This window comes from Bubalus bubalis, chromosome 4 (assembly GCF_019923935.1).
Source record: "Bubalus bubalis isolate 160015118507 breed Murrah chromosome 4, NDDB_SH_1, whole genome shotgun sequence".
In the NCBI taxonomy this organism is placed as follows: Eukaryota; Metazoa; Chordata; class Mammalia; order Artiodactyla; family Bovidae; genus Bubalus; species Bubalus bubalis.
The window spans coordinates 30,819,078-30,833,722 of NC_059160.1; the positions used below are offsets into that span (position 1 = coordinate 30,819,078).

The 14,645-nt window shown below is 36.8% G+C and overlaps 1 protein-coding gene across 4 annotated transcripts in view; it reads left to right on the forward strand.

Annotated features, from left to right (window-relative positions):
* The window catches only part of SLCO1C1 (solute carrier organic anion transporter family member 1C1), an 83,235-nt gene extending 68,857 nt beyond the window's left edge, over positions 1–14,378 (forward strand). For all 4 annotated transcript variants that reach the window (XM_025283354.3, XM_025283351.3, XM_006067622.4 and 1 more), the window contains 4 exons: positions 1,493–1,677; positions 4,087–4,151; positions 12,132–12,249; positions 13,757–14,378. In XM_025283354.3, coding sequence (XP_025139139.2) covers positions 1,493–1,677; positions 4,087–4,151; positions 12,132–12,249; positions 13,757–13,979 — 591 coding nt within the window. In that variant the 3' untranslated portion in view covers positions 13,980–14,378. The remainder of the gene's footprint in view (positions 1–1,492; positions 1,678–4,086; positions 4,152–12,131; positions 12,250–13,756) is intronic.
* Positions 14,379–14,645: the final 267 nt, after the last annotated feature.

The window sequence follows — 14,645 nt, forward strand, 5'->3', positions numbered from 1 at the left end:
AAAATCAAAAATCCTATATTGCTATTCCTCTTCAAAAAGGAAATGCCACTATTATTTCATTTTTTACCTAAAAATTCACAAAGTCTTTTATAATTAAAAAAAAATGACAACTCATTACATGTACACATTCACACATGAAACTTATAGAAATAAACAATGAGAGATTATGAAAGTTGCCTCTTTATCCAAGATTTAGTTGGGTTTTACTTATCAAGGTTGTTCTTTCCTTCTCATAATCACTATATATGCTTTCATATCTTCAAACTGTGCCCATTTATTTAACAAATTTTTACTAAGCACTTAAATTGAGGACCTATTTTTAAGCCTACATGTACAATGATAGGAGTAGGCAATGGCAACCCACTCCAGTACTCTTGCCTGGAAAATCCCACGGAAGGAGGAGCCTGGTAGGCTGCAGTCCATGAGGTCGCTAAGAGTCGGACACGGCTGAGTGACTTCACTTTCACTTTTCACTTTCATGCATTGGAGAAGGAAATGGCAACCCACTCCAGTGTTCTTGCCTGGAGAATCCCAGGGACGGGGGAGCCTGGTGGGCTGCCATCTATGGGGTCACACAGAGTCGGACACGACTGAAGTAACTTAGCAGCAGCAGCAGCAGCAGTACAGTGATAACAAAGCAAAGAGTTTCTGCCAGAAGTTACATTCTAGTGGGGATATGTAGTTTAGAATTAAATGGTTATATAATATCCTGATAAAAAGTAATAAATGCTGTGAGGAAAACAAGTTAGAATACCAGTGTGGAGAGATGGAGTACTGTTTTGAATGGGTGGTTTTGAAAGCTCTAATGAACTATCTAAGCAGAGACCTGAAGTGTATGTGCCAACCATGTAACCCCCTAGAAAAATTACCCAACAGAGAAAGCAGGAAGACCATGAGGCCTGACTGGACTCACCACGTTTGAGGGCTGGCAAGGGTCCCCTGAGAACTCATGAAGTAGAGGGAGAAGGGGAAGATCACGGAGCAATGAGATCAGAGTGGGATTGAGGAGGTGCATCGTGGATAGTGTGGAAGCCGCTCTAAGGACTTGGGATTTTATCCAAGTACAATGAGAAGCCATTAGAAAGTTGAGAATAGTGATGCAATCTGACTGCCATTTTTAAAGTCTCAATTGGGTTATTGCAGAAAAGAGACCAGAGCCAGGTAAGAGTAGAAACAGGTCAAGCACAAAGAGACCATGGTGGCTTAGATTTAGATATGGTAGGGAAGAAGGTAAGGTAGCGTTGGATTTGGTGAGATTTGCTTAGAGATGGTTCAGTAGGATCAATAGTTTGTAGACCATCTGCTCTTTGGGTACTGAAATGTTTTCTCTCTCGATTTCACTTTGCTTGATACAGTCTAACACAGAAAAATAAAATTTTCCCCACTGTTTGTGTTATAAATGTATACTATAAAATCATTTAAAATAAATATTTGTCTTTAATGTTATATACTATTTACCTCAATAATTGGATTTTTCCCTACTGTGTTACAGATATTTAATAACTGTACCTGTGTGGGGCTTGCAGCCTCAAAATCAGGAAATTCCACAGGCATGGTGGGCAGATGTCAAAAAGATAATGGATGTGCCAAAATGTTTCTGTATTTCCTCGTAATTGCAGTCATCACATCCTATACTTTGTCTGTAGGCGGGATACCTGGATACATATTGCTTCTGAGGTGAACCTTGAATCTCCCTGCCCCAATTTTAATATAAGACACACCATGACCATCTACTGCAGTGACTTCCAACTCTGCTCTGTGGAGTCATTGTGATTCCTTACAGCACTCTCAGGAAACTTGTTCCACTTTTATGCTTTTCTCCCTTTAGGTTTTTATTCGAAAATGTGGTTGGATAGTGATTTTTTCTATTGTAATATAATTTATGCTTGAACATTTTTTTATTGGCTCTCCTCTCACAAATCGATGCAATATACACATAAATTCAGATGTTAAAATACTAGTTTTGTAACGAGTATTCTCAGTGGTAAAAGTTTCCCCCTCATTGAATTAGTATTGGAATTTTTACTGTTATACAACTGATCAAAATCACCTAAGATACTACAAATTTCGATGAAATTGTTAAACATGAAAAGTCACCGTTTATTGTAAGTCAATCTTTTATGAGATGGATTAGGTGACTGAAATTAATTCACACATCAAAGGATTATTTTTCTAAATGAAGCTAATCAAAATAGCATATATATTTTTAATTTCCCACAGCTTATATTATAGAAATTGATTAGGAATATTTATATAAAATAGGACCAAACATCCACAAATCTGTTTTCATAAAAGGGTTTTTTTTTAATTATTTATTAGTTATTAAATTTTGGGCAGTGGCACAAGGCATGCAAGATCTTAGTTCCCCAAACATGCATCCCCTTCCCTAGATCACCAGGGAAGTCCCTCATAAAAGGATTTAATGGGAACATAAGATCTTGGTGTTTTCAAATGGAAGCATAGGTTTAGTGGGAAAGCATTACACCAGAAGTCTCAGACCAGGATCATTCTCCGCAGGTACCTATTTCTTCAACATTTTCTTACATAGTGCCAAGTAGTCACCTGGGCCTCATGAATAAACAGGCGAACAGAGGAAGAGTTTTCCTCACCACCAGCCCATAAATGAACCACACTTTATTTTGATGCTAGAAAGAAACATGTTTGCTTAAAGGAGAAAAGTTGTAATTTTTGATTATTTTAAAGCAGAGATTAAATATTATGCATATGAAGAATTTACTACCATGGTTAACGCTCAGTAGTTATTATATATCCTCATGATTATTGCTATTAAAATCCATCAGTTCAAGCTATGTGTGCATACAATGTTGCTATGTTGGGTCCAACTTGGACACCTCATGGACTATAGCCTACAAGGCTTCTCTGCCCATGGGAGTTCCAAGGCAAGAATATTAGAATGGGTTGCCACTTCCTTCTCCAGCAGAACTTCCCAAGCCAGGGATCAAACCAGGATCTCCTGCATTGACAGGCAGATTCTTAACCACGACCAGGAAAGTCCCAGTTCAAGTTATACAGTCATTTTATTAAAGATGCTCTTGTTATTTTAGATAATCTTGTACTTGGCTGGTAAATTCAGATCCACACTACTTACCAAAAGCACTCAGCGTGTCACAGTGATTTTAATTCAACTTAAGTCAGTAGGATCCCATGGTTTTAGACCAAAACCCACAAAAACTAGCTATAGGTCATTAATCCTTTATTGTGCCTCATAATCTTACAAATTGTTAGAATTATTCCCTGTCTTTGCTACTGTACTGATAAAATTTGATTTTACTTTACCTAACACCATTTGAATATGTCATGTAAGAGTGATTTATTTTTTATTTTATTTTATTTTTTTTTATTTTATTTTATTTTTAGACTTTACATAACTGTATTAGTTTTGCCAAATATCAAAATGAATCTGCCACAGGTATACATGTGTTCCCCATCCTGAACCCTCCACCCTCCTCCCTCCCCATTCCATCCCTCTGGGTTGTCCCAGTGCACCAGCCCCAAGCATCCAGTATCGTGCATCGAACCTGGACTGGCAACTCATTTCATACATGATATTTTACATGTTTCAATGCCATTCTCCCAAATCTTTCCACCCTCTCCCTCTCCCACAGAATATGTCATGTAAGAGTGATTTATTTTTTAGAAATATTAACTAAAAACCCAATACATTGCATATAATGGAACATGGCTTCTACATAATTTGCTTTCCCTATGCTAGAATATGTGGATTCTCCATAAATGCTACTTGAATTCTGAGATTCTACATCCAGTAGCCAAAAAAATAATAATAATAACTAAATTAAAAAAATATATTATACAAAAAAGATTTGTTGATGTTTGGTCCTATTTTCTTTCCTAACCAATTTCTATTATATAAGCTGTGGGAAATTAAAAATACATACAATACTTTGATTAGTTTAATTTTAGAGAAACCTAGTAGTCATCCTTTGACATGTGAATTAATTTCAAAGTAACCTAATCCACCTCATTAAAGACTGATTTATAATAAACTGACTTTACTATATGTTTTAATGTACTATTTTTTTGTAATAGTGCTTTTATTGTTTATAGGTGCATTAAACCACAACTTAAGTCTTTTGCCCTGGGTATCTACACCTTAGCAGTAAGAGTTCTTGGTAAGTATAATCTATGCTTAAATTGTTGTAGCCATTATAAGTATATTTTAATAGTCTTCTAAATATTTTTACAGAATTATGACACATAACTAAATTCTGTAGGTAGTAGATTCATGTTCTTTTAATTTTCTTCCCCCCTTTATGTCTTTCTTCTCTCCCTCTTTTCCTTGAATACTCTCTTCCTTTTTTCCAGAAATATTTATTGAGAATCAATGATGTACCCATAATAAAGTGATCTTATGAGAGTAATGACATTTTTTATAACAATCTTGCCTCTTCTAGTACTAATCTAGTCTCCAAAAACCCATTGCTATTATAAAAGAGCCCTCTGAGAGGAAAGCAAAAAATGAATCCGTAAGAAAATCTGAATTCTAAATGTAATTTCTTAAATTATTAAATGAAAGGAATTCTTTTGAGCTACTTTCAATGCTAGGATATATCACTGGTAGAAAGATCATTCAAACAGTCAAAGCAGTATGGCTTGGAGTTCAATTTCTTAAATGTAATTGGAATGATTTTTTATGACTATTAGAATTTTCAATATTCATTAGTTAAAACCTACAAAAAACAGAGTGAATAAGTCAAATTAGGTTTTGTCCTTCAAGAGTTTATATTCTAAAGAAGAAAGGGAAACCATTGAAAACATTCCTCTGGGCTTCTGTGGTGGCTCAAACAGTAAAAAATTCACCTGCAATGAGGGAGACTTGGGTTTGATCCCTGGGTTGGGAAGATTCCTGGAGGAGGGCATGGCAACCCACTCCAGTATTCTTGCCTGGAGTATCCCTATGGACAGAAGAGCCTGGTGGGCTACATTCCATGGAGTTGCAAAGAGTTGGAGACGACTGAGCGACTGAGCACAGCACAGCAATTTGACAGAGAGGAGCTACTTGGGAGAAAAATAAAAATTCAGAGTTTTAAATAAATGGGTTTATGTAACTTGGCATATGAAAAGGATATAAAAGGATATCCGATATGAAAAGGGATATATGCAAAGATACCATATAATCCTTGGAAAACAATAAAAATGGAGGTCTATGCCATCATAGTTGGCTCAAATTCTACAATATTAAAACAGAGATTATCTAGAAAAAAGGTTATTGAGTTTGAAGTACATCCCAGGCTGTAATTAGTCTATTTATCTCCTTTTGGGAACATAGAGGTAACCACAGTGTGAAACATATCTTAAATAAAATAAATAATTCATAAAGTTGACCCCATAAAAATGAAAATACGTTTAACCTTATATGATATCATTTATTGCTGTTATTTAGTTATTATATCATATCCGACTCCTTAGTGACCGACCCCATGGACTGTAGCCCTCCAGACTCCTCTGCCCATGGGTTTCTCCAGCAAGAATACTGGAGTGAGTTGCCCTGCCCTCCTCCAGGGAATCTTCCCAACTCAGGGATCGAACCCATGTCTCCTGCATTCGTGCACTGGCAGGCAGATTCTGTACCACCAAGCCACCTGGGAAGCCCCATGTATCATTTATATATAGAACCTAAAAAATACAGCAAACTAGTTAATATAACTCCCCAAAAGGCAGGCTCACAGATATAGAGAACTAATGGTTACCAGTGGTTGGGGGCAATATTGGGGTGAGGGAGTGAGATATAAACTACTGGGTGCAGGATAGGCTCAAGGGTCTATTGCATAACATGGGAAATATAGCCAATACTTTGTAAATACTGTAAATGAAAAGGAACTTTCAAAAAATAAAAATGTAATTAAAAATGAAAAAATAGCATAAAGCAAATGAAAAACTACATATAGTATTTTTTTTCAATCTATATAACAGATGAGTGGCTAACATCCTATTATATGGAGAATGCCTAGGTACTGAAAAAAAAAAGATCAAAGCTCTAAGAGAAAAGTGGCAGCGGCAGTTTAGTCGCTAAGTCGTGTCCGAACTCTTGCGACCCCATGGACTGAAGCCTGCAGGCTCCTCTGCCTGTGGGATTCTCCAGGCAAGAACACTGGACTGGGTTGCCATTTCCTTCTCTAGGGGATCTTCCCAATCCAGGAATTGAACCCAGGTCTCGTGTATTGCAGGCAGATTCTTTACTGACTAAACTATGAGGGAAGCCCAAAAGTGGGTAAAGGATATAAACAACCATTTCACGGAAAAATAAATGGATACATCTTAATATATAAAAAGATGGTCAAGGCCCCTCATAAGAAGAAGAGTACAAACTAAAGCTATGCTAAGATACTGATTCTTACTTAACAGACGGGAAAATCACCAAATGTTGTTTGTTATGTATTATAATACAAATAGAAAATCAATACACTCATACATTGCTATTGTGAAAATTATACTATTGCTGGAGAAGGACATTTGGCAATAACTTAAAAAATTACATCTAGATTTATCTTTTGACCTAGCAATCCTACTTCTAGCAATTGATGCCAAAAAATGACCTCATGAAAGTTTGAATTGTAATCTTACAGAGGGTCCAATCATTGTGGCATTATTTATAATGGTAAAAGGCTACAAGCAGTCTAAGTGTACGTCAATATTAGACTGGTTAAATAAACTGTAGTAAACCCACATAAGGGAATACTTTACAGCTGTATGGACAAACGGGGGAAAAATCTCTAATGTTACCAAGTTTATTAGTCAGTACAGGCTATCATAACAATACACATGGACTGAGGGGCCTAAACAATAGGAAGTTACTGCCTCATAGTTCTGAAGGATGCCAAGTCCAGGATCAATGTGCCAACAGACTGGTGTCTGGTGAGACCTCTCTTCCTGATATGTAGATGGCTACCTTCTCACTGTGCATTCACACAACCTTTTCTCTGTGCACAGACAGCAGTCTTTGGTGCCTCTTCCTCTTCTTATAAGGACAGTATATACACTACGATGCATAAAATGGGCTTCCCAGCTGGTGCTAGTGGTAAAGAACCTGTCTGCCAATGCAGGAGACATAAGAGATGCAGGTTCAATTCCTGGGTTGGAAAGATCCCCTGGAAGAGGGCATGGCAACCCACTCTGGTGTTCTTGCCTGGAGAATCCCATGGACAAGGGAGCCTGGCAGGCTACAGGCCATAGGGTCGCAAAAAGTCAGACATGACTGAAGGACTTAGCATGCACGAATGTAGAAAATAGATAACTAATGAGAACCTGAGGGCTTCCCTGATAGTTCAGTTGGTAAAGAGTCTGCCTGCAATGCAGGAGACCCCAGTTCAGTTCCTGGGTTGGGAAGATCCGCTGCAGAAGGGATAAGCTACCTACTCCAGTATTCTTGGGCTTCCCTTGTGGCTCAGCTGGTAAAGAATCTTCCTGCAATGTGGAAGACCTGAGTTTGATCCCCAGGTTGGGAAGAACCCCTGGAGAAGGGAACAGCTGCCCACTTCAGTATTCTGGCCTGGAGAATCCCATGAACTACAGTCCATGGGGTCATAAAGAGTAGGACACAATTAAATGACTTTCATTTTCAATGAGAACTTACTGTATAGCACAGATATACTGTATAGCAAATATACATACAGATATACTGTTTATTCCGTATAGCACAGAACTTACTGTATAACACTCTACTCAGCAGTCTGTGGTGACCTAAATGGGAAGAAAATCCAAAAAAGAGGGGATGTATGTATACATATAGCTGATTCATTTTGCTATCCAGCAGAAACTAACACAACTTTGTAAAGAAACTATATAATAATTTTTTTGTTTAATGGCAGCCTCCCTATCAGATTAGGGCTTCACTCTTATGACCTCATTTAACCTTGATTATCTCCTTAATTATTTTGCTTCCACATGCAATCATATGGGGAGTTAGGGCTTCAACTTATAAATTGTGGAGAGACACAATTCTTATCAAATGATCTCCAGGATATGCAACTAAGTTTAAGAAAGCAAAATGTAGAAAATTGTATACAGTATGATATATTTGGTGTAAGTATAGAAAGGTGAAAATATTATACACACGGACAGGTATTGATATTTGCTCTTGTTAACAAGAAACAATGGAAGCATAAACTAAAAAGTAATAATAATTTTTTTTAAAGTTGCCTGTTAGGGAAGAAAGAAAAAAACAGGGGGAGAGAACAGGATGGAAATGAGACTTTGTAAATATAGCTGTTGTATAATTTTTAGTTTGAAAGAATACAAAAATTTTATATTGTTTTAAATAATTAAAAGAGCCAAAAAAATTCTTAAATCAAAACTAACTGTATATTATAGGGTGACAAACCATATAGAAAAAACATTAAACTACATGAAAAACAGAATTACTATGAATTCCCCATTGCTTCAGTACATTTTATAGTATTGTTTTTAATAGTAACTTTAGCATTGTTATGTTAAAACTATTATATATTTTAAGATAAAGCAGATGTTATGTTAATATCATTAGGAATCAATATTTTCAGCATAATAGAAAAGTGATAAAAGCATAAAATATTGTAAGTAAAATTCATTAATTTAAACTTAAAATGTCAATATGAACTCATATAGTTTTATTTTAAAATAATGTGTATTTTACAACTCTGTCTCCTGAAAAATCTAGAATCTATTTAACCCAGGAGAAATGAGCACCCATAGCAATGAATCCGTGGTATCTAAATATCATTCCTCAATAAAGAAACCATAGGACCCTGGAAAACTGACTGAGGTCTAGGTTAGAAAATACATACTGTGATTGTGGGACAACTTTTGGTGCAAGAAAGTGAGAAAGCTATCAGAGGGATATATCAAAAGGACACAGGAACAATCTGAGGACCTTGGTCCAATATGGAATTTAGAAAGATGGTAACAATAACCCTGCATAAGAGACAGCAAAAGAGACACTGATGTATAGAACAGTCTTATGGACTCTGTGGGAGAGGGAGAGGGTGGGAAGATTTGGGAGAATGACATTGAAACATGTATAATATCATGTATGAAACGAGTTGCCAGTCCAGGTTCGATGCACAATACTGGATGCTTGGGGCTAGTGCACTGGGACGACCCAGAGGGATGGAATGGGGAGGGAGGAGGGAGGAGGGTTCAGGATGGGGAACACATGTATACCTGTGGCAGATTCATTTCAATATTTGCCAAAACCAATACAATATTGTAAAGTTTAAAAATAAAATAAAATTAAAAAAATACTATTATATTAATATATAACAATCATTATAATAGCTGCAATGTCTCAAAATACATTGAATAAAAAAAGATATAAATTTGTAATGATACCTAAGTAATTTTGAAGAATACTAGGACACTAATTCATTATTCTTAAAACAGGAAAGAATTGAACATTTACCCTGCCTTCCTTCCACTAATTGTATTTCAAAGTAACCAAGTAAATAGTGATGAAGATAAGTTCTTTTATAGAGAAATCTTAAATTATTTACACGAGAAATAATATAATTTTGAGAAATCTGTTTTGCAAACTTATCAATATTTGCTAAAAGCTATAAGTGAAAATGAATGAAAATTTTAATAATGGAGGGCATAGCATGAACCTCAGTTTCATTTTAACGTTACTGAGGGTGGCAAGTAGGCAGAAAGTGTCTCCTGTCTGAACTCAAACCACCTATGTCTTGTTCCTGCCGGAGTCAATGCAGGCCCTTCCAAATTATTAGGAAAATGAAGGATAGGAGAACAAAGCAAATGATGTTATGAAACAATCATTCAAATCCAGAATGTGGCACATTCTACAGGACAAATGTCTGTTTTCAAAAATCATTACTATAAAAAAAAAAAATGTTGGGAAAGAAGCTGATATAAAGAGCCATTCAGTTCAGTTCAGTTGCTCAGTTGTGTCCGACTCTTTGTGACCCTGTGAATCGCAGCACGCCAAGCCTCCCTGTCCATCACCAACTCCTGGAGTTCACCCAAACTCATGTGCATCAAGTTGGTGATGCCACCCAGCTGTCTCATCCTCTGTCATCCCCTTCTCCTGCCCCCAATCCGCATCAGGTGGCCAAAGTATTGGAGTTGTAAATTTAAAGTGTCTACTTGGTTTGAATTCTGGTTAGAAAGAACCAGTTCTAAAGCAATGCCTTGAAGACATTTAGAAAAGTTGGAATATGAGTTCAATAGGATTAAAAAATTATTTTAATATGTGTTATGTGTTAAATGGCATAGTGATATTTAATTATGGGGTTTTATTTTATGTTTATTGTATATATATATATATATATATTATTTTTGGCCAAGCTACACAGCATGTGGGCTCTTAGTTCCCTGACCAGAGATCAAACCCACATGCCCTGCATTGGAAGAGCAGAGTCTTAACCACAGGACCACCAAGGAAGTTCCCATAATGATATGTTTAAAAAATCCTGTCAGAGATGTGTTCTGAAATACATTTAAGGAGAATTACTTAATATCTGAGATATCTCTTAAAATGTTACTTTAAAAAAGTTTCTGGACAGACAATGGATTTGAGGGACTGAAGAAATATGACACAGAAATAACAAAATTTTAATAATTGTTAAAGTTAGTGATGGTACATAAAGTTGCACTATATCATCCTCTCTAATTTTGTGAAGGTTTGAAATTTTGCCATTATGAAAATTTTAAAACATACAGAAGATGGCAAGTATCTGAGTACTGAGGAATGTCTTCACATTATTAGGAGTAATGTAAAATTATTAATAGTTATCACCTAAATGTTTTTAGGTGACAATCTGTTCAGTTGGAGAATGTATATAAAAAGAATTTTTATTTATGATGTCAAGTAATCAAAATTAACTGTTCAACTTTATCAATATAAACTTTACCATATAGCTTTTAGTGATCTTGTTTATGGGACTCTGCTGCTGCTGCTGCTGCTGCTAAGTCGCTTCAGTTGTGTCCGACTCTGTGCGACCCCAGAGATGGCAGCCCTCCAGGCTCCCCCGTCCCTGGGATTCTCCAGGCAAGAACACTGGAGTGGGTTGCCATTTCCTTCTCCAATGCATGAAAGTGAAAAGTGAAAGTGAAGTAGCTCAGTCGTTTCTTACTCTTAGCGACCCCATGGACTGCAGCCTACCAGGCTCCTCCGTCCATGGGATTTTCCAGGCAAGAGTACTGGAGTGGGGTGCCATTGAATTCTCCTTTATGGGACTCTATGCAAAATAAAAGTTTATGCAGTTAGTTCTTTTTGAATCTGGAATTCTTCTCATCTTGGTACAAAGAGGGAGTTGTTACTTAGTTGCTGAGTCAGGTCTGACTCTTTTGAGACCCCTATCAGGCTCCTCTATCCACGGGATTTCTCAGACAAGAATACTAGAGTTGGTTGCTATTCATTTCTCCAGGGGATCTTCTCAACCCAGGGATCAAACCTGCATCTCCTGCCTTGGCAGACAGATTCTTTATCACTGAGCCTCCAGGGAAGCCTTTATAAAGAGTTGAGAAACTCTTGCAAATCATTCCTTGTAAATGTACATTTTCCTTACAAAAGGGAAACTTATGCTCTGACTTCAGAGCTTCTTCTATGACTTCTACTTCTCAAAATTATCAGCTCAAAATAATCTTTATACCAGTGGCATATTCTGGTCTCCTGGAGAGGCCCTGCTATTTCCAAAGAAGTGAATTTGGGACAGAATGTGGTTTCTGAGAGTCATTCTTTGTTCAGTTTAGTTCAGTTGCACAGTCGTGTCCGACTTTCTGCGACCCCATGAATCACAGCACGCCAGGGCTCCCTGTCCATCACCAACTCCCGGAGTTCACTCAAACTTATGTCCATCGAGTCGGTGATGCCATCTAGCCATCTCATCCTCTGTCGTCCCCTTCTCCTCCTGCCCCCAATTCCTCCCAGTATCAGAGTCTTTTCCAATGAGTCAACTCTTCGCATGAGGTGGCCAAAGTATTGGAGTTTCAGCTTCAGCATCAGTCCTTCCAATGAACACCCAGGACTGATCTCCTTTAGGATGGACTATTTCCAAAGAAGTGAATTTGGGACAGAATGTGGTTTCTGAGAGTCATTCTTTGTAGGCTAACCAAAAAGATATGCATATATTTTTAATGGCAATTATTTGTTTTTCTCACAGCAGGAATCCCATCTCCCATATATTTTGGAGTTCTGATTGATACTTCATGCCTCAAGTGGGGATTTAAAAGATGTGGAAGTAAAGGATCCTGTAGATTGTATGATTCAAATGCTTTCAGGTATCATATCAAACAATTTCCTAAATCTCATTGCTACCACATGCCAGGTTTGCAAGAGACAACCGGGATGAATAATCCTCACATAGTTTCATCATTTGTAAAGAAAAGGAGAATCTAATCCAGAAGTTTGTTCTGTGTTATAGAATAATTCTATTATTATCTGACCATTTGGCTAGATCTTTTGTTTTCTTTCATTCTTAATCTTGACTCCCATCATTTAAAAAAGATAAGACAGAAGATTTCAGAATAGAGTAGGATTTTCAAAGTTTATGCACACAACTCAGTTAAGTCCCTGAAACTCAGAAGCATTTAGATTTAGGTCACATTTGGGGTTTAATTCTTTCCCCCCTGCCCCGGCCAAACTGAGCCAAACTGTCCCATTTACGTCAGATATAATCCCCCTGGGCAAGATTTGGATTTGGCTCTAAATCTGTCCGGCTTCTATTGCCAAACTGATGTTCAATTATTCCAGTACTTGAAATGCATAAAAGTAAGAGGTTTTCTCTATGTGTGTACAGGGTTGAGGGCATGGATTTTTCACTATGGTATCATTCAGTGCAATTCAGCAAACATTTAGTCCCCTTATTGCTTCAATGGCTTAAAAGCAAGGAGGACTTTTTTTTTTTTTTCAATTTACATGCTGAGTATTCTCTAGAAAAATAAACAGTGCTAAACCCTGTAAGTTGGAAGTTGGATGTGAATTGAGCTGACCATCTCAAATAAATTTGCTTGACTTAATAGGCTTTGATGATATGTGAGAAATTTATGTTGGTCTTTGAAAGACACCTGATCTATGAGGAAAATTGGCACTTTATTCACATTTACTCAGGCTATATTTTACTGTAAAGACAATGTAACTCAGAGACTATGAGTGTACGTACAAGGTGACCAGCATGAATAATTCAACCTGAGCTTTCAGACTTTCATGGCTTATGATCTAATAGAACTAAAGGCTTCTCATGGAAGATACTGATGTAAACCTCTGGTTTGCTTAGGTCACTCTAGTGTACTGAGATCTCTAATTCCCCCTTAATGTCACTTCTTGCAGTTTTTCTGTAGGACTGAATTTGGGCAGGTTTCAAGGGGAGGATAACCATATAATTTATCATTCAAATCTGGATATTTTTGACAAGGAAAGGGGGCAGATTGCCCTGGGACAACACTAGCTTATGCTGGGACTGTTCTAAGGAAACAGGTATATAGTCACCTGATCTAAGGAAATAAGTTACAGAGAGGATGGAAAGGATTATATAATTAGCAGTAACTGAAAATGATGGTACTACTGAAAATTTGCTTTATATTAGCTTACTGCCTTCAATAGTCTGTCAAATGTTCATAGAAAGGCCTTTTATAGCCACTGAATCGGCATTCTTAAAGAAAACCATCCTCATGATAGTTTTATTGATATTGATTGATTTCATTGATACTGATATTTTTGGATATTATTATATTTTATTTAAAATTGGATAGCTACAATAATTAAGACTGAGATTCTGTCTTCTTCTAGACATATATATCTGGGACTAACCATGATGCTTGGCATAATGTCCATTTTCCTAACTACTGCAGTGCTTTTCACTTTAAAAAAAAATTATGTTTCAAAACACCGAAGCTTCAGAACCAAGAGAGAAAGAACAATGGTGTCAACAAGAATCAGGAAGGAGCATTGTACTACAAGTGATCATTTGCTACAACCCAACTATTGGCCAGGCAAGGAAACACAACTTTAGAAAAATGGTGGTGACTTGAAGCCATGTTTTCTGATTTCTGGAAATTCTGCAAACCAATTTTAATCAGAAGGGTTTTAAATGTGTGAATTCTTTCTCCTTTCAAAAGGCTGTCTACTTTGTTTTTGATACTGTACCTGATAACAAATATAATTAATCATGTTATAGAAGATGTAGATGGTAAAGTTAATCTTAAATATTTTAATTTATAAACAAATTCTTACATTATTTACTCATTCTGCTGAATTTTTCCTGTGCCCATTGACATATTAGCTGTACTTCTAGTAGAACAATTGTCAATTTAATTTAATGGCTGTATGTAATTTCCAAACTGACATACTTGCCTAGGATAAGAGAATACTTAAGGAAAAACATTAAACATTTTGCGTGTGTGTTCAGTCACTCAGTTGTATCTGACTCTCTGCAACCCCACAGACTGTAGCCTGCCAGGCTCCTCTGGTCCATGGAATTTTCCAGGCAAGGCCTCTAGAGTAGGTTGCCATCATTTCCTACTCCAGGGGATCTTCCTGACCCAGGGACTGAACCTGTGTCTCTATTGTCTCCTGCACTGGCAGAGTAGATTCTTTGCTACTAGCATTACCTACCTAAGAAACATCATCCTTCAAATATCAACTCAATGATGATGTTTGGATAGAGTAAGAACATGTA